Genomic DNA, 27857 nt, shown 5'->3' with positions numbered 1-27857 from the left:
AGGCAATTCATGATCTGTAATTAAACAGTTCATCTGTAGATATTAAATGAGCTGAAAAGAGAATTTCTAAAGGCTGCTTGGCTCCTTTAAGGTGATTCTTGTTTGAATTCACCTGACCTTCATTTCTCTTACTGAGGCTTTCATAACAGCACCCAGGGAGCTCTCTAATCCTGAACCAGCAAACAAAAACATGGAATCTGAATGCTAATGAGTTAGAGATGTGCTGTGGTTACCTTCTCACAGTAGCGGAGCTCATACTGCAGAATGTTGTAATGTGGCTGGGCTGGGACAGACCAGTGCAGAGTCAGGCTGCTCTCTGTGGACTCGCTCTTCCAAGTCACAGACCTCAGCGACGGCTCTGCAGACAGCACCAGAATCTCACGTCTGACACTAAATCCTGACTGTTATCCACTTTAAAGCTCTTCCTCACATCTCACCTTCATGGTTGGTGGTGAAGTTGATGCTGTCGCTGGCAGGGTCCTTGGCGCTGCGGGAGGAAACCCCGTTGAGGGCCTGGATGGTGAAGATGTAGGTGGTGTGAGGCAGCAGGCCTCGCACCTCCACCCATTGGTCCAGGAGGCCATCCTGGGCGGGCTGGTAGCTGACGCTATCGCCACACGGGAGACACGACCCCTTGGCTGACCTGCATACCGAACACCTGACGGAGTAGCTGAGGTCCGTTCTGCCACCATTGTCCAAAGGCTCGTTCCACTTCAGGGTGTGGGTGGTGCCGTTGCGATAGTGCTTGATTCTGCGTGGAGCGGAAGGAGGCTCTGCAGAAACAAAAGGAAACATAAGTTAAATGACTCCAGCAGAGCTGATACGCTTAAAATCAAAATGCTTCAGATGTTTGGAGGTGCATCAAAACCCCATAATACTGGTATGAAATTGAGGCCAACCCGGAAGTACCAAAAATTGCAGTTCCACTCTCATCCGCTGGGGGCTGGTGTCAGAAACGAGCAAATCCTCATTGACTCCCATGTTAAAAATACCAATTTCACAGCAGAAATAAACATGTTTACAGCCTGGTACCAGAACATGTTTTAGGTTTAATAGATCTAGTTTACACTCATGACAACTCTGAGGGGGGTGAATTTTTTTGTCACTTTTCTGTTTAAGTGTATTAAAAGCCTAAAATTCTGACTAAATAATGAGCATCAGACCCACGTGACCGCAGAGCTAGCTCCGGGGAAAGGCCTCAGCCTGAGCCTCGGCCTCGCCTGAAAACTGTTCCACCATTTTCAGTCCCTCATCTTTGACCATTAGTTTATTAGCGTGCATTTTTTTTGGATATTATTTGTGCAACTGTTGGATAAAATGACTTGCTGTGGCATTAATTGCACTAATAGAGCGTCCAAGGAGTCTCCACTTCATTTTTTTTCGGTAAGTAAAATTATATTTATGTATTTTAGGTCACTGCCGAGCTGAGCTTGGATTTTAACATGTACTGTTTAACCATGAAATTTAAATGCAATACGGTAAAACCCAATGCATTTAACATAATGCTGCACTTTAGAAAATGGGTTGAAATATGACATGTTGGTGGAGCTGGGTTCTGACTATCGGTATGGTCCCCTCCCCGCAGTTCGACGCATCTCTGATCGCCGCGGCGCCTGTCTGCTGTGCGGCTGCCGGTTTGTGGAGCTCTCGGAAGACCTCTGTGTTCCACCCGGTTTCACCCAGCGGTCAGCCCGGCGTATCTCTAACTCAAAAGCTCTGGTGTTGTGCACAGTTAACTCCGGTTGTAGCTACGTAGCTACCTCCGTTAGCTTAGATCCCACCTCCGTGTTAGCTTTGGGTTAGCTTGTAGCTACATCGCTTCAGTTCGACGGGTGTTGTCATTTGATCCCAGCCTTACAGCCCCACCCTCAGCTCCACCTCTTTTCCCTTTTTTGGAATTGTCTGGACTTGACGGAACCTGTGACACGGTCAAAATGGCGGTGGTGGCCACCTCCCATTTTAGCTCAAAAACTTATAATTGGAGTCTATGGACATGAAATGTCCAGTGTATACGTCGATGAGGTGCATGCGCATGGTCGGGGCTTTTATTATGAAGAATTGAAGGAAGTTATTTGAGTTGTGCCGTAGAATAACTAGGAATAACCAAAGACAGCAGCTGGTTTTATAGAAATCACATTTATGGCAATAATCAGGCGACATGATAAATGTCACAATGCAGATATTGTGATACTAGAAGCCAGATCATATTTGCAGTTTTTACGACTGAATTTAATTATTTAAAATTTGCTGCCACCTAGCAGTGGGAGTTTGAATTGCACCACACAAAAAGTAACAGTAAATGTTTGCATGTAAATTCTCATGTTTAAATATCATTTCGGTATCATTACATGAAATATTGCGATATCTCAATGTATCAATGTTTTCTTACAACCCTACCTAGAACCCTCGGTTACAATAATGATAAAAATGCTTTCATTGCCTGTTTTTGATATTTTTGTTTTCAAACAGGCTGTTGAGGTTATTATCGACATTTTGACTTTTTTCCCAAAACTTTCTGTTTTCTTCTCAGTGGCCCTAACACACAACGATACAGAACAGGAACAATTTTTAAGAGGCTATTTAATATACAGCCTGTTTTCTGAAACAAATGTAGAGAATCTAAAGATGACCGAAACGGTCATCTCTGGGACGTTAGAGTTCACTTTAAAGGTGCCAGAGAGAATTCTCCTTGGTTGATGTGAAAGTTTTTCAATGTTCTTGCAGCCCTTGTAGCTTTCTTGAGTTTAGCTCAAGGTGCTGTTGCAATGATTTATGTATGCTGAATATCACTCATAGTTCTTTAACATATCTGAATAAAATAAATGAACAAATGAACAAATAAATATCTATTTTAACCTCAATGGAAATTTCAACAAGTAACATAATAATAATAATTATGATTGTTTACCTGTTGTATTGACTGTATCTACTTATTGACTAATTTTCCTTTAATAGTAAATATTATAATTATATATTGATGCTTAATAAATTCATTAAGATTTATTCCTAAAACTGCTCTACCCTCAATTAAACACACATCAGAGATGTATTAACCCTTTCAAAACAACTTTAACGTCAATAAATAACTCAGTAAAGCAGATAAAGGTGCTTTATATATATTTTCCGGTTTCAAGCAGCACTAAATCAGGCTCAGAAGCTGTATTTTCCCATGTTATAACCAACATTACAGGTGATACCTCATCATTGGACAGTAAAGGCTTTCAAAATGAGCAAGCAGTTATTATTAAACGTGTTAAAAGTGTGTCACACAAGTCCGTTCAGTGCTGATCTCTGATGTGTCGTTTCACTGCAGCTTTACCTTTTTATGACCCACACAAACCATCTGTTTACAAAAGCAGAAGACACTGGATCCATTCTCTACGTGTAGTCACGAAGCAGAACAATGCTCTTGCATGGTTTTGCGTCACAGCAAGTGCATGTGCTGCAGAATTTAACTAGTACAATTACATTCATCCAAAAAGACGATAATGATCATCGTCTGAAAATTGTAAGAAGATAGCTATTGCCTCTAGCCAAGCATAACTAAACAGACGGACCACTACGGCTCTGTGAATCAGTATCATTTCCTGCCAAGGAGACAGAACTTTGTCACCAAGCCTGCGGGGTAATTTCACTGCTAATGGTGTTCTCATTGGAAACCCAAGTGGAACAACATCACACTCAATCAGAGGTTGTACAAATTCTGAATTCAAGATTTGAGAACGGCATTTTTTTAAAAAGCATGTCTTGGTAATCAGAACTCACTCCAGTGGTATCAATAAAGCCGTGGCAGAAACATAAAACGCTTCTTTTCTGGGCTAGAGGCTTTTTAAACGTGCAGATGGCTCGGCTGGCCGGACATGCAAACTGAAAATATGTAATGTGAAGATTTGCAGCGACAATCAAAAACAACAACAGGGAATACCATTAAAACTGTCAAATGAGAATAATTAAGCTTTTGTAATTGAAGTTATCACTAATGAATAAAAGGTGTGGGGGCTTTCTCTGGTTGGTATTTAGATCACACCTGCAGAGTTAAAAACCTGATTTCACTTCCTCCTCGTGGCTGTTCCAAGAGTGGGCGCCTAATTAAAGAGTGCCTCCCATTCACACGTCCAGAATGTGTCTCCATTGAAATGCCTGAATCCACATGGAGGTGTCAATTAGGATTTCCAATCCTTCACTTTTGCGGGGAACCCCCCCCCCCCACCACCACCACCACCACCACCACCACCACCACCACCCCCACCCCACCCCCAGGAACATGTCACAAAGGACGAGCATCTCAAAGCTCAGCAGAGGGACAAAGGACACAAAGCAGCAGAGGGAATCCTGGGTAAACAACACCAGAGGCAGAGGAGGACTGAGTAAATGGTTGCTTGGTGCTCCCGTATTTATCAGCTGCCACCAAAAGGCCAAAGCGGGTCTATGTTTGTTAGCAAAACACCTTCTGAACCACTAGGTGGATTTTAATAAAACCGTCAGAATGTAATCAATGGTTGTGCATCTACAACCGGCTAACCTTTAAGTTGACTGGATTCAAGATGGCGGACAAAGCAAAAACAAAAAAGGATATAAATTGGTCAGGTTTACAGTTAAGTTAGTTGTTTATAATGTGAGACAGTTTACATGAGATCCTGCAGGAAACACCTATGAAGACAACTACAACTCCATCCCTCAACATCTTGGTTTAAATCTCAGGTGGTCTACATTCCTTCTGGAAACGCCAGGCTGTTAACTGAATGTAATTTAACGAATGTTTGAAGGCCTCATTCACTGAGAGACTGTCACACTTGTTCTTTTGAAATACGATTGGTCATTGTGAGTTTCACATGCGTGCTGAACGAGAAAATGGTCTTCTAACCCCACCGTCTGCATTAGCCGCAGAAGCTAAATATTCAGGGGAAAGCTCGGGTCTAATCTACATCTCACAGTGAGTTTGCACCTTAGTTTGCGACTGTGGAAGGCTGTTGCTGGGTTAGCGTCCAGGAGAGAGCAGAGCATGTCTTGGAGGCAGTGGAAGGGTAGTGTTGCTGTTAGCAAGATGAGATATTTGCATATCATGAAAATTAAACCACTAAATAGTTTCTGAGCGCAGCCACTGCTGAAGCTCACTGCTCCCCATGGGGATGGGTCAGATACATAGTAATTTCAACAGTGTGTGATGATGACTATGGGACTTAAACTTTAAAGCCTACTTCACAATGAAAGCATCAGCGGCGTGAAACCGCAGCGGAACGTCACTGCTTCAAATAGAATTATTATAGTCTATGGGGGTGATTCAAACCAGCCGCGACGAGGCAATTTTCAGGCCCCTCTCAGAATCGGCACGCTGCGCCGCTACAAATACAATCGAGTTCTATTTTTGACACAGGCTGCTTCTGGGACGCGACAATTTCCACAGTTAACATAGGGCTAGACAGGAAATCACACACGTTTCAGTGGAAAACCAATGCGATTTCATGTAGATTACATCAACACAAGTGGCCTAACAGATTATTTACTCCGTGCATCCTTCCACAAGTGCAGCGGTGTGTTTTTCATGGCTTTGATCCTGGCAGTGGAGAGGAACAACATCACGTATGACATCAAACATGACTTCCTTCTTTTTGGTTTAATTGCAGATGGCATAAAAACAAGAGATTTTGTGATCTCGCGAGTTAAGCGAAGAGGATTGTGGAAGTATTGAGGGATTTTGTGATCTTACGAGTCGAGCGAGCAGTACAGCGGAGATAGCACTTCGCGGCTGAGACCCTCCCAGTGTGCACTGTCCTCGTCGTCTTCCTCCGCTTATCCGGGTCCGGGTCGCGAGGGCAGCATCCCAACTAGGGAGCTCCAGACCGTCCTCTCCCCGGCCACCTCCACCAGCTCATCCGGCAGGACCCCAAGGCGTTCCCGGACCAGAATGGAGATGTAACCTCTCCAACATGTCCTGGGTCGACCTGGGGCCTCCTGCCGGCAGGACATGCCCGAAACACCTCCCCAGAGAGGCGTCCATGAGGCATCCTGACCAGATGCCGAAACCACCTCAACTGAGTCCTTTCAATCCGGAGAAGCGGCGGTTCTACTCCGAGTCCCTCCCGAATCTCCGAGCTCCTCACCCTATCTCTAAGGCTGAGTCCGGCCACCCTACGGAAGAAACTCATTTCGGCTGCTTGTATCAGCGATCTCATTCTTTCGGTCATTACCCAAAGCTCATGACCATAGGTGAGGATTGGGACGTAGATCGACCGGTAAATCGAGAAACTGGCTTTCTGGCTCAGCTCCCTCTTCACCACGACAGATCGGCTCAGCGTCCGCATCACTGCAGGCGCTGAACCAACATCCATAGCCTTGAGATACCCAGGATGAATCTCAACTGCCCCCGGGGGCTCCGCCGCTGTGTAGTTGTTTGACTACCTCAGCAACTTCTGCCCCCGAGATTGGACAGTCCATCCCCAGGTCTCCCGGCTCTGGTTCCTCCTCGGAATAAGCATAGGTGGGATTGAGGAGTTCCTCAAAGTATTCCTTCCACCGTCCGACTCTAGCCCCAGTTGACCTCAGCAGCTCCCCATCCCCTATGTAAACAGTGTGAGCGAGTTGCTGCCTTCCTCTCCTGAGGCACTGGACAGTTTGCCAGAATCTCTTTGGAGCCGATCAATAGTCTTTCTCCATGGCCTCACCAAACTCCTCCCACGCCTGAGATTTTGCCTCAGCAACTGCCACTGCTGAACCCTGTTTGGCTATCCGGTACCTGTCTGCTGCCTCTGGAGACCCACAGACCAGCCACGCCCTGTAGGCCTCCTTCTTCAGCCTGAAGGCTCCCTGAACCTCTGGTGTCCACCAGCGGGTATGGGGGTTGCCACTACGACTGGCACCAGCCACCTTGCGATCACAGCTAGCAACAGTCGCCTCAACAATCGCAGAGTGGAACAAGGCCCACTTGGAGTCAATGTCCCCCGTTGCTCTCGGGACGCGGTCAAAGCTCTGCCGGAGGTGGGAGTTGAAGACCGTCTTGACAGGTTCTTCTGCCAGGCATTCCCAGCAGACCCTCACTATGCGTTTGGGTCTGCCAGGTCTACGCAGCATCTTCCCCTGCCATCTGATCCAACTCACCACCAGGTGGTGATCATTTGACAGCTCCGCTCCTCTCTTCACTCGGGTGTCCAAAACATACGGCCGCAAGTCAGATGATACGACTACAAAGTCTATCATCGACCTGCGACCTAGGCTGCCCTGGTACCAAGTGTACAGATGGGCATCCTTGTGTTCGAACACGGTGTTCGTTATGGCCAAACTGCGGCTTGCACAGAAGTCCAATAACGAAACACCACTCGAGTTCAGATCAGGCGGGCCGGGCCGTTCCTCCCAATCACACCTCTCCAGGTTAAGCTGTCATTGCCCACGTGAGCGTTGAAGTCCCCCAGCAGGACAATGGAGTCCCCTGATGGAGCACTATCTAGCACTTGTCCCAGGGACTCTAAAAAGGGTGGATACTCTGAACTGATATTTGGCCCATAAGCACAAACCACAGTCAGGACCCGTTCCCCGACCTGAAGGCGCAGGGAAGCTACCCTCTCGTCCCCTGGGGTAAGCCCCAACACACAGGCAGAGAGTCTTGGGGCTAACAAAAAGCCAGCCCCAGCCCTCTGCCTCTCACCCGGAGCAACTCCAGCAAAGGAGAGTGTCCAACCCCTCTCAAGGACTTGGGTTCCAGAGCCAATGCTATGTGTCGAGGTGAGTCAGACTATATCTAGTCGGTACCGGTAAACCTCTGCCACAAGCTCCTGCTCCTTCCCCGCCAGAGAGGTGACATTTCATGTCCCAAAAACCAGTTTCTTTGTCCGGGGATCGGACTGCCAAGGCTCCCGCCTCGGTCTGCCACCCGATCCACACTGCACCGGACCCTTCATGTTCCTCCTGCGGGTGGTGGGTCCACAGTTGGATGAGCCCATGTATCCGGTTCGGGCCGTGCCCGGCCGTGCCCCATGGGCGAGAGCCCGGCCACCAGGCGCTCGCTCACGGGCCCCAACCCCAGGCCTGGCTCCAGGGTGGGACCCCGGTAACCCTCCGGGCTGGGTACTCCGACTCTTCTATTGTACATCCATGAAAGATCCTCTGAACCGTTCTTTTTCTCACCCTTCACCTAAGACCAATTTTTCATGGGAGACACTACCAGGGGCACAAAGTGCCCCAGACAACATAGCTCCTAGGATCATTAGGGCACTCAAACTCCTCCACCACGATAAGGTGACGGTTCAAGGAGGTGATGCGCTCCGCTGCTGATGCTTCCAGTGTGCAGTGGGGGTAACTTAATATTAATAAGAAAGACTCATAATCCTTCCACCCCCTCCACTCCTCCGACAAACATCTACCCCCCTGAAATAGAAAATAACTCACAAACCATTGATTTATCAAGACAAGAGCAGATTTATCGAAAAAAAAAAAAAAAAAGTGAATGAAAGCTTTAATGTAAACTTACGGGTGCATGGCATGTCTGCAGGGTCCGTTTCTGCCCGAAGGAACCCGGAGCGGCATGCACACGTGGACGCCCCCCTGATGGTGGCTTGGCTGGATCCTGGACAGCTTCTGCACTGTCCTTCTGTACCAGACTTGAACTGACCCACAGGACAGGCTGGAAATGACAGAGTAGAACATCAAAACACATTTTTTCCAACTTCAGACACAACTTTCTCTTCAAAAGCAGATTATGCAAACGGTCCCAGTCATAATGTCCTGGACAGACCTGGGTCAAACTCAATTTGCAAATACATCCCTTTATTTCATCGTGCTGAGGAGGCAGATGGCTGCAGATTGACAGTCAGAATTGTGTAATGAGGGCTATAAATTGAGACAATTACAGTAATGAGGCTGATACTAATAGTCAATTTGGTGAAAATAACCTGTCGGTCATTGACATCTGCCCATCAGTGGAGTTACCTGCACCGTGTTTGAATAATGAGACCAGACATTTGAAAGTCCTTGTGGAGAAAAAGCACCTTTGTTTAACGATTCTAACCTTGTTCAATCATTATAAAACTAAAATCCACTCAAACCGTTAAAAATAACAGAACTGAGTCTGAGCTGATGCTTCAAAGACTAGCTGAATAATAAATGACTCATTTAGTACCGATTCTGTCAAACACACCAAACCGCTCCTTAAATTATAGAAGATGTAGCTTCATCAGGTTTGAAATGCATTTTTCACAGCTTGAATAACTAGAAATAAATCCTGATAGCTGCAGCCCGAGTCTGAACCCACACTCCAGACTGCCCCGACCTTCTCCAACAGGTCAGCGAGTCGCTGTGACGCCACATAAAAGTCAAACTGTTTACATTCTGCGCTCAGAGAAGCCGTTCAAGCTCAGCTGCTTCGACAGAAGATTAAGATAATAAACGTTCACGCCGTCTGTCGCTCTGTTCTAATGAAAACTGACACACTTCTCAGGGTCGACGCTTGTCTGACTGATGTTTTGCCCACATATGAAAACAATTATTACTGTGGGAGAGTGCAGCTGCACAAGTCATTAGGTAGGATGGTTAATTAGGTCCAAGACACCCCGACAGTAACCGAGGAGTTCATCAACTCTTATGTGGAAATCCTAAGGTGGACATTTAATTCTCCCTGGTACAATAACAGAAACAACAACCATTTCCATGAATTTACTAATTTATTAACATAGAAAAAGTTTCAGTGCGACTGGCTCAACATTGGTGTTCATAACTAAATAAAGTTTAGGGGCCAGTTTCTCACCAAAGGGATGGAGACACAAAAACTGAAATGAAACCGGAACATTGTAGACGGATTCTCACAGTGTTGATACATCTTTTATAAATGATTGGGGGAGAGAAAGATGTAGCATGACTGCTGGTACTGTGGTTAAGGAACTGAGCTCCATGCAGGAGACCTGGGATCGATACCCACCTGTGGTTATAGAATATGTTGGGAGCCATGGCGGCTCAGGGGTTTGGAGTTCACCTTGTAATCAACGGGTTGCCAGTTCAAACCCCAGCTCCATCAGTGACAGCCGTTGTGCCCTCTTGAGCAAGACACGTCACCCACCTTGCCTGCTGGTGGTGGTCGTAGGGACCGGCCTGTGTACAGCTGCCTCGCCTCTGTCAGTGAGCCCCAGGGCAGCTGTGGCTACATTACAGCTCATCACCATCAGTGTGTGAATGACTGGTGTGTAAAGCGCTTTCAGAAAGGTGCTATTCACCACGGGAACGCTGTTGCAGTTGCAGCTCAGTGAGATACCAGCTTGTGTTTGGAAAACTCCAGTTTGCCATCGGTAAACATTAGTGAGGCGTTCAAACTTAAACAGATTAGTTACATGTTTGCCTGAAGCAACTTTTTAAACACATCGTTTAAAAGACTTTTCAAATGAGTTTTCAAGTTTTAGCACCTAGCTGTGGTGATGATTTACACGTACACGCAGGGATCAAATTACCAAAAGGGTGACGAGTTCCCCTGGAGTCCCTCAACTTACACACCCAGAGGAGCCCGAAAAGAGGTCCTGGTTCTACTTATATCGGATTATTAATGTGGACTCTCCGGGGGGTTTTCTGAGCGGAGACGATGGAGAGCGCTGATCGTTGGTGCGCTCCAGGCAGCTGCGTCCTGCGCACGGCTACAGTAAAATTCTCAAAGTGTTGCCACAGCAAAAAATATATATTTACCACACGATTGTTTATGTGGCTTATTTCTTCTGGTGCTTTCTGTCTTATTTGTGCCTGATAAGCTTCGCTGCCGCGGAGCGCATCACCTGTCTTACGGTCTGGTGACTTCACCTCACTGGTGTGGGCGGTGCACACTCCGCTGTCTTTGCGGTCGGTACACCCCTTTGAACTGCTTAGTTCAAAACTAACTCATGAGGTGAAAATATAGGAAGCCAGGCAGCAGTTTTTCTGCAGGACTGAGGGGAGATGCAGGAAGATCAGAGACAAACAGGACTGAAAAACAGTCAAATAAAAACAAGAAAAGAAAAAGTGTTTGAAACGGGAAATGTAGGTACGTTTTTAACTTCTAAAGCAATAATTTATAAGCATGAAATATTTCTATATTTGATACAATTCTGATCACCTTCAAAACTCCCTCACTCAGGGCTGTTTCAAGACATTTCGGGGCCAAGGCAAAAATAAAGCCCCCCCGTCTCACTGGGGTAAAGACAGAGTAATGCATAAAACAGATTTGTTGATAAACGTAAGTAAACAAATACATGTCTGCTGTCGACACAAGCTACAGAATGGGACAAGAACAGCTTAAACATGTCTCAGATCATACAAACTCTTTGTTTTTACAGTCAAAATACATTAAACTTCAAGACCTGGTTCATTATCAAACTACTCAAATCATGTTTAAAGCTAGTAAGCACTTATTGCCACCTAATATTCAAAAGCTATTCAACCAGAGTGATGAGGGATATAATTTACGAGGGACTAACATTTTTTAAATGCCCAGGGTAAGAACCACTAAAAGGAGAATTTTGTGTATCAGACTGGCATCACTCCTCTGTGAGAGTGGGGTGGAGTGGGGGGGCAGCTCCGTCCTGGAGCGCTCGTCGGTGAGAGCAGGGGTGGCACACGTTTCACTGCTGTTTCTCACCAGTATCAGCTGATGAAGGGCTCTAGTTTCGTTGGGCCGTTCGTGCCAGCTGACACGGTAGGGTCGGGGAGGAGGACGGGGCATGACACTTAGCCTGGAGGGTGGCCAAGCAAAGCCTGACGGGGCCGCCAGGCTTATAAAGTGCTGGGGAAAACCCTGTTATTGTTAATATTATTACTATCACTAGTACCACAAATGTTTACACAAAATGCTCTCGTTAGTAGCTGCATATATGTATGAATATGTATGTATGTATGTATGTATGTATGTATGTATGTATAGATGGTAATTTGTAAAGTAAAGGTAAATTAGTAATGTGAGACAAGGGGTTGGGATTGAATAAGCACTTGCTTCTTCTTACTCCCTTTGGACAAAGACTTCTTTTTTTTATTGGCATATATTTTCTTTTCTACTATGTTCATTGATTTAAAAACTATTTTGTCTTATGTTCAAATAAACAATTCAATCAATCAATCAATCAAGCAATCAATCAATCAATCAATCAATCATTCATTCATTCATTCATTCATTCAATCAATCAATCAATCAATCAACTGTCTTCTCTCACAGACATGTTGGGACTCCAGTAGCTATACCATCACCAAGACACATACAAACCTATTAAACAGAACAAACGGCCCGCTAGAGTTTTACTTCTAAGATCTCCTTTAAATATTCTAATCAAGCTCATTCATAACCCTAAATCCCCATGACAGCGTTCATAAGTTTTACATCGGGGTGCGCTTCAGACCGCGTATGTCTCAGAGAGATAATGGAATAACAGCAGAATGGATTTAATTCTAAACCTAGATGTCAATTTCGTTTTCTAAAATGACCAGCATATGAGGCAAATTAACTGTCCAATCTCACCATGAAGGCAATTTCCCTTTATGGCCTCGCAAGTGTTTTTCCTCACAGCTCTCCTCAGTGACAGAGTGCTGGAAATGGTACTTCACCAGAAGCATAATGTTAGAAGTTATTCTCTCTTTTTTTAATGAAATCATTATACCTCCCACAGAGATCAAACTGAATCCTGCTCTCAAAGCAGACAGCGAAAAACACACTTTTCTGGAGAAAATCTGGCATTCCTTCATGTGTTTCTTTGTTCATTGTGCTAAGCATTTGTCCGTGTGGTGTGATGTGGTAAGTGTAAGTGTGTGTGTGTGTTGTGTGAGTGTGCACACTGGGAGTGTTTGTGCATGAGGCATGTTAATTGGACTCATTAGAAAGAGCGGCTGCACAGCTCCTCAGAGAATCATTCTGCTTCTTCTTTCTTTTCTTGTGTGCTTTTCTTTGATGTTCTCAAACTGATACAATCTCTACCCGGGGCACCACTTCCCTGCGTTGCACCTCTTCAGTCCTCCTCTTCTCCTTCTATCTCAGCTGAACCACGAGCCTCCGCAGTGGTAAGCCTTTGACCCCTCTCTTCCTCTTTGAGATAAGTGCTTCTCCAGACGACCTTTGCCTCTGTCCCCACTGTGTCACAACTGTCCCCCTGCCTCATTAACTTCCTGTGTCTCTTTTTCCTCTCCAACACTTCAAACCTGGATGAATCCCCCCATCTAAGCATTGTTTGCTTATTTAGTCAGCCAGCTCTGCTTGCAGACGTGGTTTTAGAGTCATTCTTACCTGTGCAACGGGTTTGTCCTTCAACTGGCTCAAATCCAGGCAGGCAGGCACAGGAAGTTGTGGGCTGCCCCACCCACTGGCCGTCTTCCCCACAGAAGAGCTTAGGCGGCCGAGGTCGGGGTCCCTGCTGAGCGGCGTGCTCCACACACGAACCCTGCGCCTCCTGCACCAGATAACGGGGAACAGTCTCAGGGAAAGAGGAGAGCGCGCTGATGAGGGGAGGACACTTCTTGAAAAAAACTCGAACAGACAACAGGGCCATGCAGGCGCCCTGGGACTGAAAAGCCAAGTAGAAACCTCTCTTGGTCAGAGGGCCCAGTCTTAAGGTCTTCACATTAGACTTCCTCTCCCCACCCTTCCTCAGGAGAAAGTCTGCAGCCACTGTGTCCACCTAGGACAGGAAGAAAGAAGAAAAGGTTTTATGTAAGGCCCAGATTCCATCACACAGGACCGAGCCTTGAAAACAGCCCGCGGTAGCTTTGCATCTGTGGGCCTGTTAAATCAGTTAACTGCAAAACTTTAGATTTCTGAGGCTTTCCCAAAACAAACCAGAGATTTCAGGAACCTTAATGAATAAAATAAAATCAAACATAATACATTATGCAACTTGAGAAAGTCTCTGCTAACTTATTCAGCCTCATTAGACAAATAAAAGTGAGCCAAGTTGACGAAAGATAATTATTTAAAAAACTTGTCTGATCTTGAACAGACTCTTGGCACTGAGTCGATCCCAGTCTACGGAAACAAAAGAGCTTTGACCAAACGAGAACCCGTAGAACATCTAATTCAGGAAAAAACTACACTGCAAATTTTTTTTCCTAAAATAAGATCAAATTAATTCTAATTTTTTGACATTTAATCTTATTTTTACTCTAAAAAGAAAATAAATTATTCCCTAGAAAAATAAAATTACTGAGGTAAATATGATCCACATGTCTTTGTTTTGTGTTAAAAAAAATAAAATTTGCTCATGGGGTAAGCAAATTTTGTTTGGCTAGAAATCTTACTGTAAAACTAGCAAAATTATCAAATTTTATATTTATTTGATAGTTTTAAGATTTCTAGCAGAGCTAATTTTGCTTAACCATTGGCAGATTTTTTTTACACAAAACAAGAACATTCGGATCATATTTATCATATGATCATAAGAATATTTACCTTATTTTAAGTAATTTAATTTTTCTAGAGAAGAATTTATTTTCTATTTAAACTAAAAACAAGATAAAATGTCTAAAAATGAGGATTTTTGTTTTTTACTTTCTAAGAAATCAGTTTTTGCAGTGTAGACAAAAGTCTTACTTGAGTTTTTGGCTCAAAGGTAAAGCAACACTTTCCTTAATGGAATGAAACAATGTGTGTGTAAGTGTGTGTGTTTAGCCCTTACCGCTTGGAAAACGACTTAGTGGTAAAAATATTGAGTTTGATTAAAGCAGGACAGAAAAAAGTAGTTATTTGTGATTGATTATTTCAGTCGTACACAAAAACCCAACACTTCATGATTACAGTTCCTCAATCGTGACCATTTCTGACTTTAAATAGTTGTTTTGAACAGTAAAATGAAAAGGTTTTTGACGATTTGTTTAAAAAAAAACAGTAATCATGAATATTGATGTGAGCTCAGTTGGGTCAACATATCATTGGTGGATAGTGACTGGGTCTCCTCAAGCCAAGAGCAAAAGAACAAGAGTCTTTTAAAGTTGGAATGTTGTGTAAAATGTTCATGGGGCATTTTAAAGAGGACACGTTCCTAAAGTACCTTGGTGTAGGGGTTCTCCATCCAGGGTGGGTAGCTGGCCGTGGCCTCGTTTGAGTCAGCCTGGTAGTAGTACAGGTTGAACGTCTCTTTACAGCTGCGGTGGTGGGAAGTCCTGGAGGAACACTCCATCATGGTGAATCGCATCTCCACGTAAACCTGAGACGCGCCTCGTCTCTGGATGAAGCCGCTGCGCAGCCATTGGCTGGATAGACTCTCTGTTTGGCAGATCTGATAGGTCCTCACGCTGTTGTTCTCTTCATCTAAACCGCTGACTTCCTCCCACTGAGACTGAGCAGAAGAAAGGGTTGTCAAACGGCGAGTTAAAACAACACATCTGCCCCAGAAAACTTGTGAGCGCTTTTTAATTCACCTGTAAAGACAAACGCTTCCCCTACTTATGTGAATCGCAATGTTGCTGCGCTTCTTTTGTTGCTTTGTCAGAGAGTCGAGGGACACATTTGGCCTGCAGTGGATTTTCATCCAGCCTAAATTTGAAATCGGGGTGTTAAATCATTCCTCCCACCGAGCTGCAGCACAGCTAGTGGGAATCCTAGTCTCCTTGTCAAACATGGCGTCCCAGACACAGCTCCTCACCCCTCGAACACTTTTACAAAATAAAATACAACGACAAACCCGTACGAGGGGAAAGCTCCGCTCAGAAACATACATTTACTCAGGATCCAAAGGAAAAACCCAGAAGCTTTAATGTTTGACTTCTGAGACAACAGTAAACATGTTCACCATCGCCGCGCTCCCTAGAGCGGGAATCAAGAAAGAAATTAACATACTTTGGGCAAAATTTAGCAGATCTGCTGGAGTTGGAGCCCAAGAAATCCAGTTATGTAAATATGTAAATCTTTGAAAATCCATTTGCACATGATTTGTGGAGAGAGGCGCAGAATACAGGTCTGCATGAATTACAGAGAGCAAAACACTCAGAGCCAGGTCTGAATCACTTAAAGGAGGAATTTCCCTTATAATCCTAAAAAAACATCAACACTGTGGCGGCGGATTTATCCGTGAGCAAAATGTTTTCTGTGATGAAGACGAGCGGCACACTCCTCTGGGATCGTCTGGGTTTCATAGATGTCGCTCAGAACCAATTCATGAATCTGCTCTGATGAGGGAAATCAGGTTTTTATGATGTGCTGATCAAACACCTAATATTATTACTGATATAATTATGTTTATTAGTATCACCATGTTTATCAAGCTTCACATGTCGTTACAGCTCTACACTTTACAGATCTAGATGCATTTTTTAAAATAATGTCAACATCTTCCAAACGTGTGTGTGTTGTTCAGTATTCACACAGGGAGGCTCACATAGCAGGAGGTTCAACTAAACACGGTAACGTCCAGCAATGGTTAGTTTTTAGGTGACCACTCAACATCTTGTCAAAAAGGAGACATGTGTCCCCTTTAAACCAGCCTGCCTTCATCCCATCAGCTGGAGCTCAGAGCCTGCAGCTCTGAACACAGATAATGAATTGTCAACATTAATGTTCTCTCCTCAAGGTCCAATCTTTCAGGATTCTTCATGCCTCCATATAAGGAACACTCGCAGCCTGGATTAGTTGCTAAATCAAGGACTGATTTCCTAAATCAGATATGAACTTCTACAACTTATAAGATAGATAGTCATTAAATAAACATTTGTTTATTGCTACTTATAATAATTATAATATAATGAAATGTTTAATTAATATGTGCTCAATGATTGAAGTTGGAAATGAATGTTATGTTATGATTACAGTGATTGATATATGTTTCAGCATGCTTATATGACAAGGTCATCACCACTTGCACTCACACAAGGACAAAGTAAGGTTAAGTTAAACTCATGACACATAAATAGTCCTTTTCCCCTGATCAGAGCATCCGGTATCAAGGAAGGTGTGTTTCTGAGATGTCTTGGTAATATTCCTCAAACTTGTCAACCTCTGGTTGGCTACACAAATCATAACATGAGAACATTAAAACCAGATTACTCTGGTGATTCCTCAGTTCTAGAGAAAGCTTCAGACCGGCCGCCTGAAGCAAAACCCTCTTTAACCCATCAAAGCTTCTGACACGTCGTCAAATCCTTTTTGCACCTGCATAGCTGATACAGCAAACAGTTCCTGCAGAACGAGCTGATATTGTTCCGACTCCTTAAAGAGTCCCAGACGCGCGGTTCCATCCATCTGTCATGACCCGAGACATCTCTGGACTGAAGAGTCAATGCCACGGTATTCTACAGCCCTCCGGTGCCAGAGGTCAGCCGGCCTCTCTGACCTTCGGGTCAACCAAGAGGATCTCCGAAAATGAGTGAAGTAGACACACAGATAGCGTCTGATGTGCTTTTGATAAGAATCAACTTCATAGCTTAACACAAACCAAATTCTTTTACATCCAGAACTCAGCTCTCCTAGATACAGAAGTTCTGACTAACATCGCATTCACACATAGGTTCATACATCACATTTAGTTCCATCCATCACAGTAAACGCTTCGTGAACTTGTCATGTTTTAATTGTTAGTCAAATAAATTCTTACTTTTATAAACCTGACTCTTTTCTGAATCAAAATGAAGTGTTTACAATCCCTTAGTAAATAAAGAATCCTAGAATCTTCTGATAAACACAGTAAAGACCAAGCAGGGTTGATATTCAATATTTGGATAGAGTGTCACAGCTTGTTGGCCATAAGCCATATATATATATATATATATATATATATATATATATATATATATATATATATATATAGAGAGAGAGAGAGAGAGAGAGAGAGAGAGAGAGAGAGAGAGAGAGAGAGAGCTCTTAAAGCACTCAATTTACCAAACCCTACAACACCAATAAAAGTCACTTTTTGAGCTTCCTGTGACACACACACACACACGCACACGCACACACACACACACACACACTGTTCACTGTGTGTCATTAAACCTGCGGCAGCTGGAACACACTGCAGGTTGATACTGATTATTTCATCTAAACTACTGTTATTATCAGGTCTTTACACTGGAGCTTTATTGTGTTGTATTTATTAGACATGAATTATTAATGAAACTATAAATAAAGGTATTTTTGAAACTGAGAAGCCAGAATAATGTTTCTGAGAGGCACATCTGCTATAAAAGCATCATTGTTGTTTCTGACTAAAAATAAAGAAGCATATGGTAACCCTTTTCTGTCTCGTGGGTTTTTGATGCAGACGACTCTTGGCGTCTTTCCACTGCTGCTTGTCATCAACGACTGAATTACTGTTTGTAGTCTTTTATGTTGAGGTAAAAAAAATAAAAATCATCCACGTTTCTGACTAAACTGAGCTTTTGATAAGCTGCTTCAAATGATAATGGCTGTGTTAACTATTCAAGGATGTCAGCGTCTGTCTTGCTTTACAACTCAATCAAAACCACAAACATATTTTTCCTGTCCAGCCCCAAAGACCCCCCCACCCTCGAGCAGTCACAGAGACTTTTTTCCTTCAGCGAGGAAAGCAACTCCGATCACTGAAGCTGCTGGCAAAAAAAAAAAAAAAAAAGCCTACAGCAACCACTCTTCAGCTGATCGAATTACAAATATGTCTTTTTCTGGCAGCAGGAACCAAAATTGTGGGCAGCCAGTCACTGCGACTCCAAGGTTGATGGGATATATCAAAGCATCTGCTTCCAATATACTTAAACGGCGCATTCGGCATGGTGTTTTCTTTATTCTGTCAGTTACTCACCATATAAGGATCGTGTTTATGAGCAAATTAACAAAGGGACAGCTGGAGGCCAAAGATCTGCAGTCAGCACTGGGTTTGTGTTTGGAATACAGATAAAGAGACGCTGAGGTTACATACCTCTGATTTGTCCTGCGAGAAGATGGTCCACTTGAGATCAGACGTTTCCGTCTTGGTGTTCATCAGGACCTCTGTGAAGGAGGAAAAAAACGGCACATTTAAAACTCATTTAAAATCAGAGAAACAAATCAAACCGACAGAAGGAACATATTTCAAGTCCCAAGTTCTCCGCCAAGTATGAGCTATGGCTTATACTGGGATTAGGGCAGAAGATGGAGTTTCACCAGTCAATTACATCTAGAAAGAACATTTCCAGCAGCCTCAAAATGGTCTTTCCTTCTAATGTTTGTTTTATTCCCAAAGTCCCCTCGGCTTCCAGCGACGTGCCGTGCCTGTGGTCACACCGAACCTGATGAGAGGAGTCGGCTTTTGTCCAGGGAGAGCAGGAACAAGCTCGGCAACAGAATCAACCAGGCTAACGCACACACACACACACGCACGCACGCACGCACGCGCGCACACACACACACACACACGTGCCAAGATTTAAACCCTTCCGGTCACAATCTGATTACAATAGGATTGATTTTTTTGTTAGCTTTGAGAGGCAGCCTACCAGCTCACAAACAGCCTGAGCAGTTCTACAAGATTCAGCATCCCTATAAAATCTGAGACCTGAATTGAGTGTAACTGGAGACACGCTTTGGTTCTGGTGAAGGGACGTCTTCTCATCTGCTTCTCGTTCCAGCCGACTTGGCTCACCCCGACTAGTTTTTATGTCGGTGGGACGAGGATTCTGTCACAGAGCTGCGTTTATAAACCCCGTTTCCAGACGAAGCCTACGTTCAGGGGTGGAGCTTCGCTTTTGCCAATAAACAAGATTTAATGTGGTCTTGATCCAGGAGAGGGCCTTCATGAAAATTGATTCTGTGGAAGCTGGGGTGGTGTTTCACTGCAGGGTTATCACTGAGGTTATTAGGGTGCTCTGTTGAATAAGCTACATATATAAGGTTTGACAGGTAAGTCAGCATCCCACAGTTTCACAAACCACAACGAGAACGCTTCTTTTGCATTAAAAAACACATTCTTGCTATCTTGGTGAACATATTTATCAGAATCCCACCAGTTTTTCCATCAAACTGCCTGATTTTAGCAGCGCATCAGATAAAAAAAATAAGCTGGTGCCTGAAATGGATGGAAAGCCATATCTAAAAAACACCAAACGTGTTCTGATTTCAGCTCCCTAAATGTAAAATTTCCTGATTTATTCTGCTACGCGAAGGCAATGCTTTAAAGCCCCGGCTTAAGAGTCGTGAGCATTCGTTTCAAATGATAGATTAAACAATAATAAAAAGGAATCATTAGTTGCAGCCTACAGTGAAGAAAATTACTTACATCTCAAATATTTTTCATGCCACATCCACAGATTGATGGCTTTGACTGTTAATGCGATAAACTCTGCTGCCAAAATCATTAATTCATGCTTACTTTGTCCGCTGAAGACGCACAGTACTTGTGCAGTACTCGTGTAGGTTTTACAAAAACCCAACAGCGCCTGTGGTTTAACCTTCCCTGTGGTCTTGTGTGACGTGAGGAGCAGTCCCGTCCAGCATGAACCTAGTCATTTTTAAATGAAGTACACATGAGGGCACACTCAGAGGCAAAAACTCAGATAAACCAGATAAACCGAACTTCCTGCTGAGATAACATTGGCAGTTTAAGCTAAACACAGCCAGAGACAGATGCTGGTTTACACAAATGAAAATACCGTTACTGTCGTTTGAGATCAGGCCCAGACATCTAGGATGTGCCTTCAGGGTTGGATTCAACACAAACATAAATACTGGCGAACTGCAAACACACCTCAGTTAGCTATAGAGGGAAATCAGGTTTTACACTGGATATTTAACTTAGGCGAAAAATGCTCTTAGGAGAACTAAAGTAAAGTGTTTTAAACAGAAAAAGAGCAGTTTCATGTATAAATAGATGACTACATGTTTCTTTTACCCTGTGTGCTTTACATGCCCTCAGCCACTACTCGTTCACTCTTTCTAGTTTAATATTTTTTGGCCAAGAGCAACAGAAAAACAGAATTCATCCCTTTCTGTGCTCCCCTGTCGCTGCCGCACAGCTAAACGACTTTTAAAGCTTCCTCCCTGCGTTCCACCTCAAGAAACATTTTTTCATCTCATCGTCTGGGTGAGCTGTCTCATGCACGCTGCAAATGAAAGCAATGACACAGAGTCACTAATCATCAGCGCTGCACATGTAGCAGGTCTGTCATTGCATCACACCGCGAGGTAAAACGGTACATGCGATGTGACTCTAATCACCGACTTCTCCCTCAGCATTTCGTGCTGCTCTCATTTTGCTCTCTCTGTGGGTTTCTTCTAAAGAAACACCAACAAGCTTGCCTCTAAGCCTCTTTTACTTCAAAACCACAGAAGCCCACCAGCTTTATAAGAGCCATCTGAGAAGAAGAATAGAAAAATTCTACAAAAAGCAGAAGGAAAAGAGAAAAGTGGCGGGTAAAAGAGGATAATTGGGTGACAGAGTTCAGTTTGGTTCTTTCCTTACATTTTGTCTACTTTGAGTTCACTGCGGCATAATTTAAAAACACCTTCAACTCTTCGCCTTTGAGATGAACACCTGTCTCCGTGCTCGTAAGCTGATTGAGGTGTGGAAAGGGAAACATCCCACCCTCCACCCCCCCACCCCCACCCCCAGGTACAGTAATCACTGTTTGTCACTGCTCTATCATTAAGCTTTATGAGACAGGATGCATGAGCACAAGTGTTTATATGAGACAGCGAGGGCTTCTATTATGTGCTTGCACGGCCATGCCTTTCACTGAACCAAACACGGTCCTAAGCCTCGTCAGAGGAAGCTGGCTTTTCCCCTACATTCTTTCAGCTGCGACGGCCACCCACCGCCGGAAAACTGCCCCGAGTGCAAGAAAATGTTGGAACAATGGAAACTCGTCATCTGGCTGCATTTAACACCCAAAACAAACGATTGTACAGTAATTACAGGACAGCTGTCAACATTAGGAGACACTAGAGGAGTCTAAACTGATATGAGACTGGCTGGGGGGCTACGTTTGAGTCTTGGAAATACAGAAGTGAAAACTATTACACATGGGTCTCAGCCGAGTGGAGTGAGGAGGACTGTGAAGCTAGTGGGAAGTTGGTGGGCTGGAGCATCAGTATTGGCTGGGTCTAGTTTTATTTTAATCATCAAATCATGTGAGAAAAAAGTGTATTAAGTCTCCTTTCTAAAAAGAAGACTGAAAACTGGGCGTAGCACGGGAATTTCTCTAGAAATGTACAAACTGACCCATTTGAGTCACTTTCTGTTAGTTATTTTCGATTGCTAAAACTCAAAAAGCAAAAATGAGGCACAATTTTCAAAACCTCTACTTCTGTTCCCAATCGCTCGACTCAATGTATCACTACTTAAGATTTCCTTATATTAGAACTCTCCTTTCCTCCTTTACACTCTGATGTCAATTTTACATTACCTTGCTGTCAAAACACTGCACACAATTTTCAGGTTTACACACACTTCTCGCATAAATTCTCAAAGCTTCAATCAACAACACACAAATATTCAAATCTCTAAACTTTCGGGTCTGGTGAGCAATTTGCAATCAGGGACTGCAGCATAAAAGTAAGTTTCCACAAGGCTACCCAGGTGTATGAGTGGTTTCAGGACCACCCACGGTTTTCCATTTTATACCTTCCACCTTATTCCCCCTTCCTCAATCCCACTGAGGAGTTTTTCTCAGCCTGGAGGTGGAAGGTGTACGAAAGGAATCCACAGAGCCAGGTCCCACCGCTTCAAGCCGTGGAGGAGGCTTGTAGAGATGTGGCCTTTGAGGCCTGTCAGGGCTTCATGAGGCACTTGAGGCGGTACTTCCAGCGCTGTTTGGACCAGGAGGACATTGCCTGTGATACTGATAAGGTCCTCTGGCCAGACAGAGATCGGAGGCATGATGCCCCATGATTATGCTTGAATGGGGGGGGGGGGGGGGGTAACTGTAAAAATAAAATGTTTTGTCCCAAAATTTGTGTGATGTCTAAAGTTTGTCTCAGAGAAAAGTGGGCACTGTCATACAGTCAGTGTGTAATTCATTGTGTTCCATTTAGACAATTGTGTTTTCAGTTTTGCTCTTCAGTGTTCTTTCCATGCTTGGTAGTGTTCACTAGGGCTGGGGGTAAACGATTATTTTTAAAACGATTATTCTGACGATTATTTTATCGAATAGTCGACTATTCTAATGACTATTTAGAAAATTAATCTAATGATTATTTTTCTATTGCACAATTAACAAAAACCAGAAAATCTCAAATAAATTCCTCAAAAAAATGGATAAATTCTTACTGTAAGAGAATAAACACTACAGGCCTTCCATTTTGTATAACACTGCTTTTATTGTGTTGCGGTTGGTTATGTTCTGGTGACTTGTAGAACTTGGGAGTGCAGGCTGCTGCCTGAGAGGTGGTAGAAGATGGAGTGTCTCCATGCTGCTTTGTTTTGGTCACTTATGTGCGTGAGGCGAGTGGTCTTACGGGTTAAACCAAACTCAGGTGATATTTTACACTAAACCGAAAACCCACAACACTCTAAATGTAATAAAAGGGAGATCTACACCACAAAAAAGATGAACTCTAAACCAAAACATAACAGCTTATCCCAACGCAAGAAGCTGTTAGCGAAGATGCTAACAGTAGCTTTACCAACATTAAGTTCAAGTTACCAAGTTTAAATAAACCAAAAACACCCAGCAGCAAACAGACCAGCACGGAGGAGAGACTGCTACCACCAAAACAGCTCTCCTAGTGTCTGAAAGAAGCTCCCTAATGAAGGGAGAAGCGCTCCCGGTGATTTTCTGCATCTGCGATAGACACGAAGCAGCGCATCTGACCCCGGAAGTTGTTGTCCGTTGCCGGGAGACGAAGGGGCAAAACAGGAAAATAATCTAGTAGTGGACGGACGTTGTTCCGGGTCTTCGGTATTTGGCGGAGATGTTAGTGAAGGCGGAGAAGAGGGCGAACTAGAGGAAAAACAGGCAGATTCCTCTTCTATTTACAAACTCCTGGAGATGCAACAAGTGGGCGCGGTGCGTCGACTTCCGGATCTGACGTCGACAAATTTTTAGAATCGAGCCGTCGACTTCGTCGAGGCTTCGCTACAGCCCTAGTGTTCACCCAAAGGCTACTTGTGTTTAAGCAATGAATGGTATGTGTGTGTCATGTGAAAATGTGGCTGAACACGCGTTCCATTTTGGGAACATGTTACGATATGTGATGGCAGGGTTTTGTTGCAAAGGGAAGCCTCGATTTAAGAATTTGTGTGTTATGTTTGGGGTTTTGTGTGTGCAGTTTTGAAAGAAACGTGTTTTAGCAATCGAAAAAAACTGTAATAACATTCATCATCCTTCGCTTGTATGTTCATTTCGCGTGCTTGACAAGGCTCTCCCCCTCCTCATTTCTACTTTCATCGTGGATCTGGAGTGTGATAGGGAAATAATAGACCTATGGACACTTGGCCTGCTTCAGCTACAATTAGACCTTATTTTAATAAAGAAACAGAGTGCCAATTACCCTCATGCACCTTAGAGAAATTGAGATGGGGGATAATGACAGGGAGGGATCTAAGACAGGGAAGAGATGTCAGGGGATGTGTGATTAACAGTTAACGAATGTTTAAAAACTAAATGGGCTATCTGTGTCTTTTCTGATGTTAAAGCTGCACCCAGTGGACCATTTACACTGTTTCTGCACACCTAGTACTTTATTTCTGTATTACGTTGTGAAATCTGTACAACTTTCTATTTCAAAATGAAAGAAAACAGCAACCTTTGATCATTGCGACCACCAAAAATAATACTTTTAGCAGTTTTGCAGGTGCAGTCTTATGAAAAAGAATTGGAAATCAACATATAGTGAAGAAGAGGAGAATACAAAACAGCAACCATTATCGGCATTGAAACTCGCTCAGTGTGAACTCTAGAGAATTACCTGGTGTATTCACACATGGGATCAACCAGGAATTATCTGCACTTTACACTACAAAGGTACTGCAAAAACTCTGAGCTGATTCACACATTAGTATTCTAACATCCTATTGTTTCAAATAATATCAGAAAAAATCCTAGACATCAGTGTGTGTGTGTGTTGGGGGGGGGGGGTCCCATTTTGCAGTCTGCTCTTTTAGGAAGGCTTTCCACAAGATTTTTGAGCGTTTCTGTAAGAAAGTATGTCTATTTATCCTGTGGAGCATTTACAAGGGACTGACTGGATGATAAAATCTGTCTCACAACTTGTGTGAGGTTCATCCCAAAGGTGATTTATGGGGTTGAAGCCAGGGCCAAGATGGTCATCACAGGAGATAAGGGTCTAGTCGAAACCATGGAAAACAGCCACCATCACCAGACATCACAGCTGACACAATCCAGTCAGAAAGGTTGCGTTTTCGGGTAACTCCCAAACCCAGATGCACACACCTGACTGCCACCCACAGAAGAATATTTCCACTCACCTTTTAGGGTAAGTCTTGCACATGGCGTCTTGGGTGTTTAACATTAATACCAGTAGAGGTTCATGACTCTTTGGCTTTAGAATCACCAGTGTTAGCAACTTTTATTCACTGTTAAGGTGTTGCCATCATGATTACGGCATGCGTGGTTGGCAAATCGCTGCAACTATCATAAACGGTTGGTCCGAATGTTAGCAAATGCACAATATATTAATTCTATGTAAGCTAATCAGTCTGTCAATCATAGAGATTTTTAATGTTTTTGACCAATCAGATGGATCCCTTTAAGTTAGATGCCCGTAACTTAGACACAGTTGTAAACACCGGACTTAGTGTAGTGAGCGTTGCAAGAGCTAAGAGAGCAAGGCAAGCGAGGAAAATGATAGCAACGAAGAACTAGAGGTTAAAAAAAGCAAGTCTCTAATTTAGAGATATTTCGGTTACAAGTGAGATGACAATCCACACAGATAGGTGTGTGCAGATGCCCAACACATAAGACAACCACCAAGAGAAGCCAGTGTTAGCAAAACCAAAGCTTCTAAAGCTAAGACAAATAAGATGTAGTAAGTCTTGAGTTTTCCAATTGGAACTCCTTATAAGAAAACAAACAGATTTGTCCTTTTACACTTGTTACTGCTCTAATATGTGGATCAACACACACTTAATCATATGAAAGGAATTTTGCACGTTTGCCTACATCATTGTTAACTGTGTTGGCTAGTTTGTGCTGTTTTTGCTTGAAAGTGGCTAGTAGCAATTAAAAGTTCTACATCATGCAATTTTAAATCTTTGAGAGCAGAGGTAGGCCTGATGATGGGCTACTTTTCTCCTGGATGCAGGAAAAATCTTTACATGGACCAAACTGATGCTGAGGCAGGAAAATGCAAGAATGAAGCCAAAAAGGGTTTAGGGGTATTTCTCATGAGGAGATGACAATATAACATGGTAAAGAGCACAAGTAGATTTGTCATTATATGGAAGCTTTAACAGTTCATGCAGAAAAAAAATTATCTAATGCATTCTGTTCCCTTGTCCCATTTCAGGATGTGTGGATGACATTGGGTTCATAAAAAAAAGAAAAAAAAAAAGATCAAACTTGTTCCAGTAGCATAATGAGTGCTGTATGCTGTGCATGGTCAGTCTGTGACTGAGGAGTTAAAAGATACGCTAGTAGCATGACTCAGTTTGACATGATTTTGGATTGAGAGCAACCGCTGATGACGAAGATAATAAAGTTTTGGATAACATGTAGGCATGTGTTCAGACTTGTGGAACACACTGGATCATCTACCAAGTGAGTGAACCGGCAACCCAAAGAAGAGAAAGTGAGTTAGGACAGAAGTTCTCATTGCAGCTTTTAAACAGCATCTCAGAGAAATGTTGGACACAAGTTGTAGCTGTATCAACAAAAAACGCTTTAGGTTCAGAAGAATGCAAGAAAAAATGCCTTTTTAACCAAGTAAATGGAAGCCATGATGAAATAATTAATGCCTTATGACAAATCAAATATCACACCCATATTGAGACATTCACAATAACGTGTCTAATGGAACACAACGTCATTATTGCACAACCTTTTCAAAAATATTCTTAAAAAGATTAGCTATACTGTTAGATTTACTTTACATTATTCTAGGTTTTACTTTTTTTTCACACGCTCACCACTTTTCCCTTTGCAGCGCCATTTAACCTTTTGCACCATCTATTTCGACTCCTGCTTTTTTAAAGTTTCCTTTCCATGTCCCCTGCTGTCACAAATGATCTTCCTCAGGGAATCAGTAAAGATGTTGGTAACAAAATGCAGATGATAATGGAGTGGGACTTTCTAGATGGTTTCAAAAAGTTTGCTAATGTTCATAACGGGACAATTTTTACATTCAAAATAGACACAAAACATGTCAGGAATGCAACTTTGGGAGGAGTAGAGGAGCAGAAATGATAGTAAATAGATTGAGATCAATCTAAGATGCTTTGTGAATAATTGGCACGATTGTTGCGGTGTGTTTACATCATACACCCCATGTGACCTGGCCATTTAAAAACTTGACATACAAACAAATTCCTCCTAAATGTTTGCAGTTTAGTGTCTCCAACAGTCCCAGCCCAGTGAGATGCTGGCTTTCTTCTCCTCTAGCTATTACAGAGAGTATTTTGTACATCGGGTCATACATTTAATTTAGCAAACACCCTAAAAACAAATGCGTGTATCCTCAACAACCTCAGGCAGTTCAACAGTCCATGCTTCATCTTCCAAAAGCATTATTTTAATTATTCAAGACATTTCAGTGCTTTCCAGCCAAGAATTTAAGCCAAGGTCAGGTTTCCCGACTCCAGATCTCAAGACGGTCTTTTCAACCACATCAGATAATAAATCTGCTTAATGTAGTTCAACATCTGAGCTGGAAGGTGCAGCAAGAAACCGGCTGCTTAGGGAGTGAAGGGAGTGCAGCTATCCATTACAGTGTGTGTGTGTGTGTGCGTGCGTGCGTGCGTGCGTGTGTGTGTGTGTGTGTGTGTGTGTGTGTGTGTGTGCATGCGTGCGTGTGTGTGTGTGGTGCTGGAATGAAGAATTTTGGG

At 43.3% G+C, this 27857-nt stretch overlaps 1 protein-coding gene across 1 annotated transcript in view; it reads right to left on the bottom strand.

The window, feature by feature from the left end:
* The window catches only part of ephb4a (eph receptor B4a), a 57132-nt gene that overhangs the window by 7333 nt on the left and 21942 nt on the right, over positions 1–27857 (bottom strand). Inside the window, exons 2-7 of the mRNA XM_015960814.3 lie at positions 18801–18871; positions 14967–15254; positions 13211–13601; positions 8462–8614; positions 438–773; positions 234–358 (exon numbers count right to left, since the gene is read on the bottom strand). Coding sequence (XP_015816300.1) covers positions 234–358; positions 438–773; positions 8462–8614; positions 13211–13601; positions 14967–15254; positions 18801–18871 — 1364 coding nt within the window. The remainder of the gene's footprint in view (positions 1–233; positions 359–437; positions 774–8461; positions 8615–13210; positions 13602–14966; positions 15255–18800; positions 18872–27857) is intronic.

Source organism: Nothobranchius furzeri, chromosome 10 (genome assembly GCF_043380555.1).
Source record: "Nothobranchius furzeri strain GRZ-AD chromosome 10, NfurGRZ-RIMD1, whole genome shotgun sequence".
Classification (NCBI taxonomy): domain Eukaryota; kingdom Metazoa; phylum Chordata; class Actinopteri; order Cyprinodontiformes; family Nothobranchiidae; genus Nothobranchius; species Nothobranchius furzeri.
This window is presented reverse-complemented; position numbering and strand designations above follow the sequence as displayed.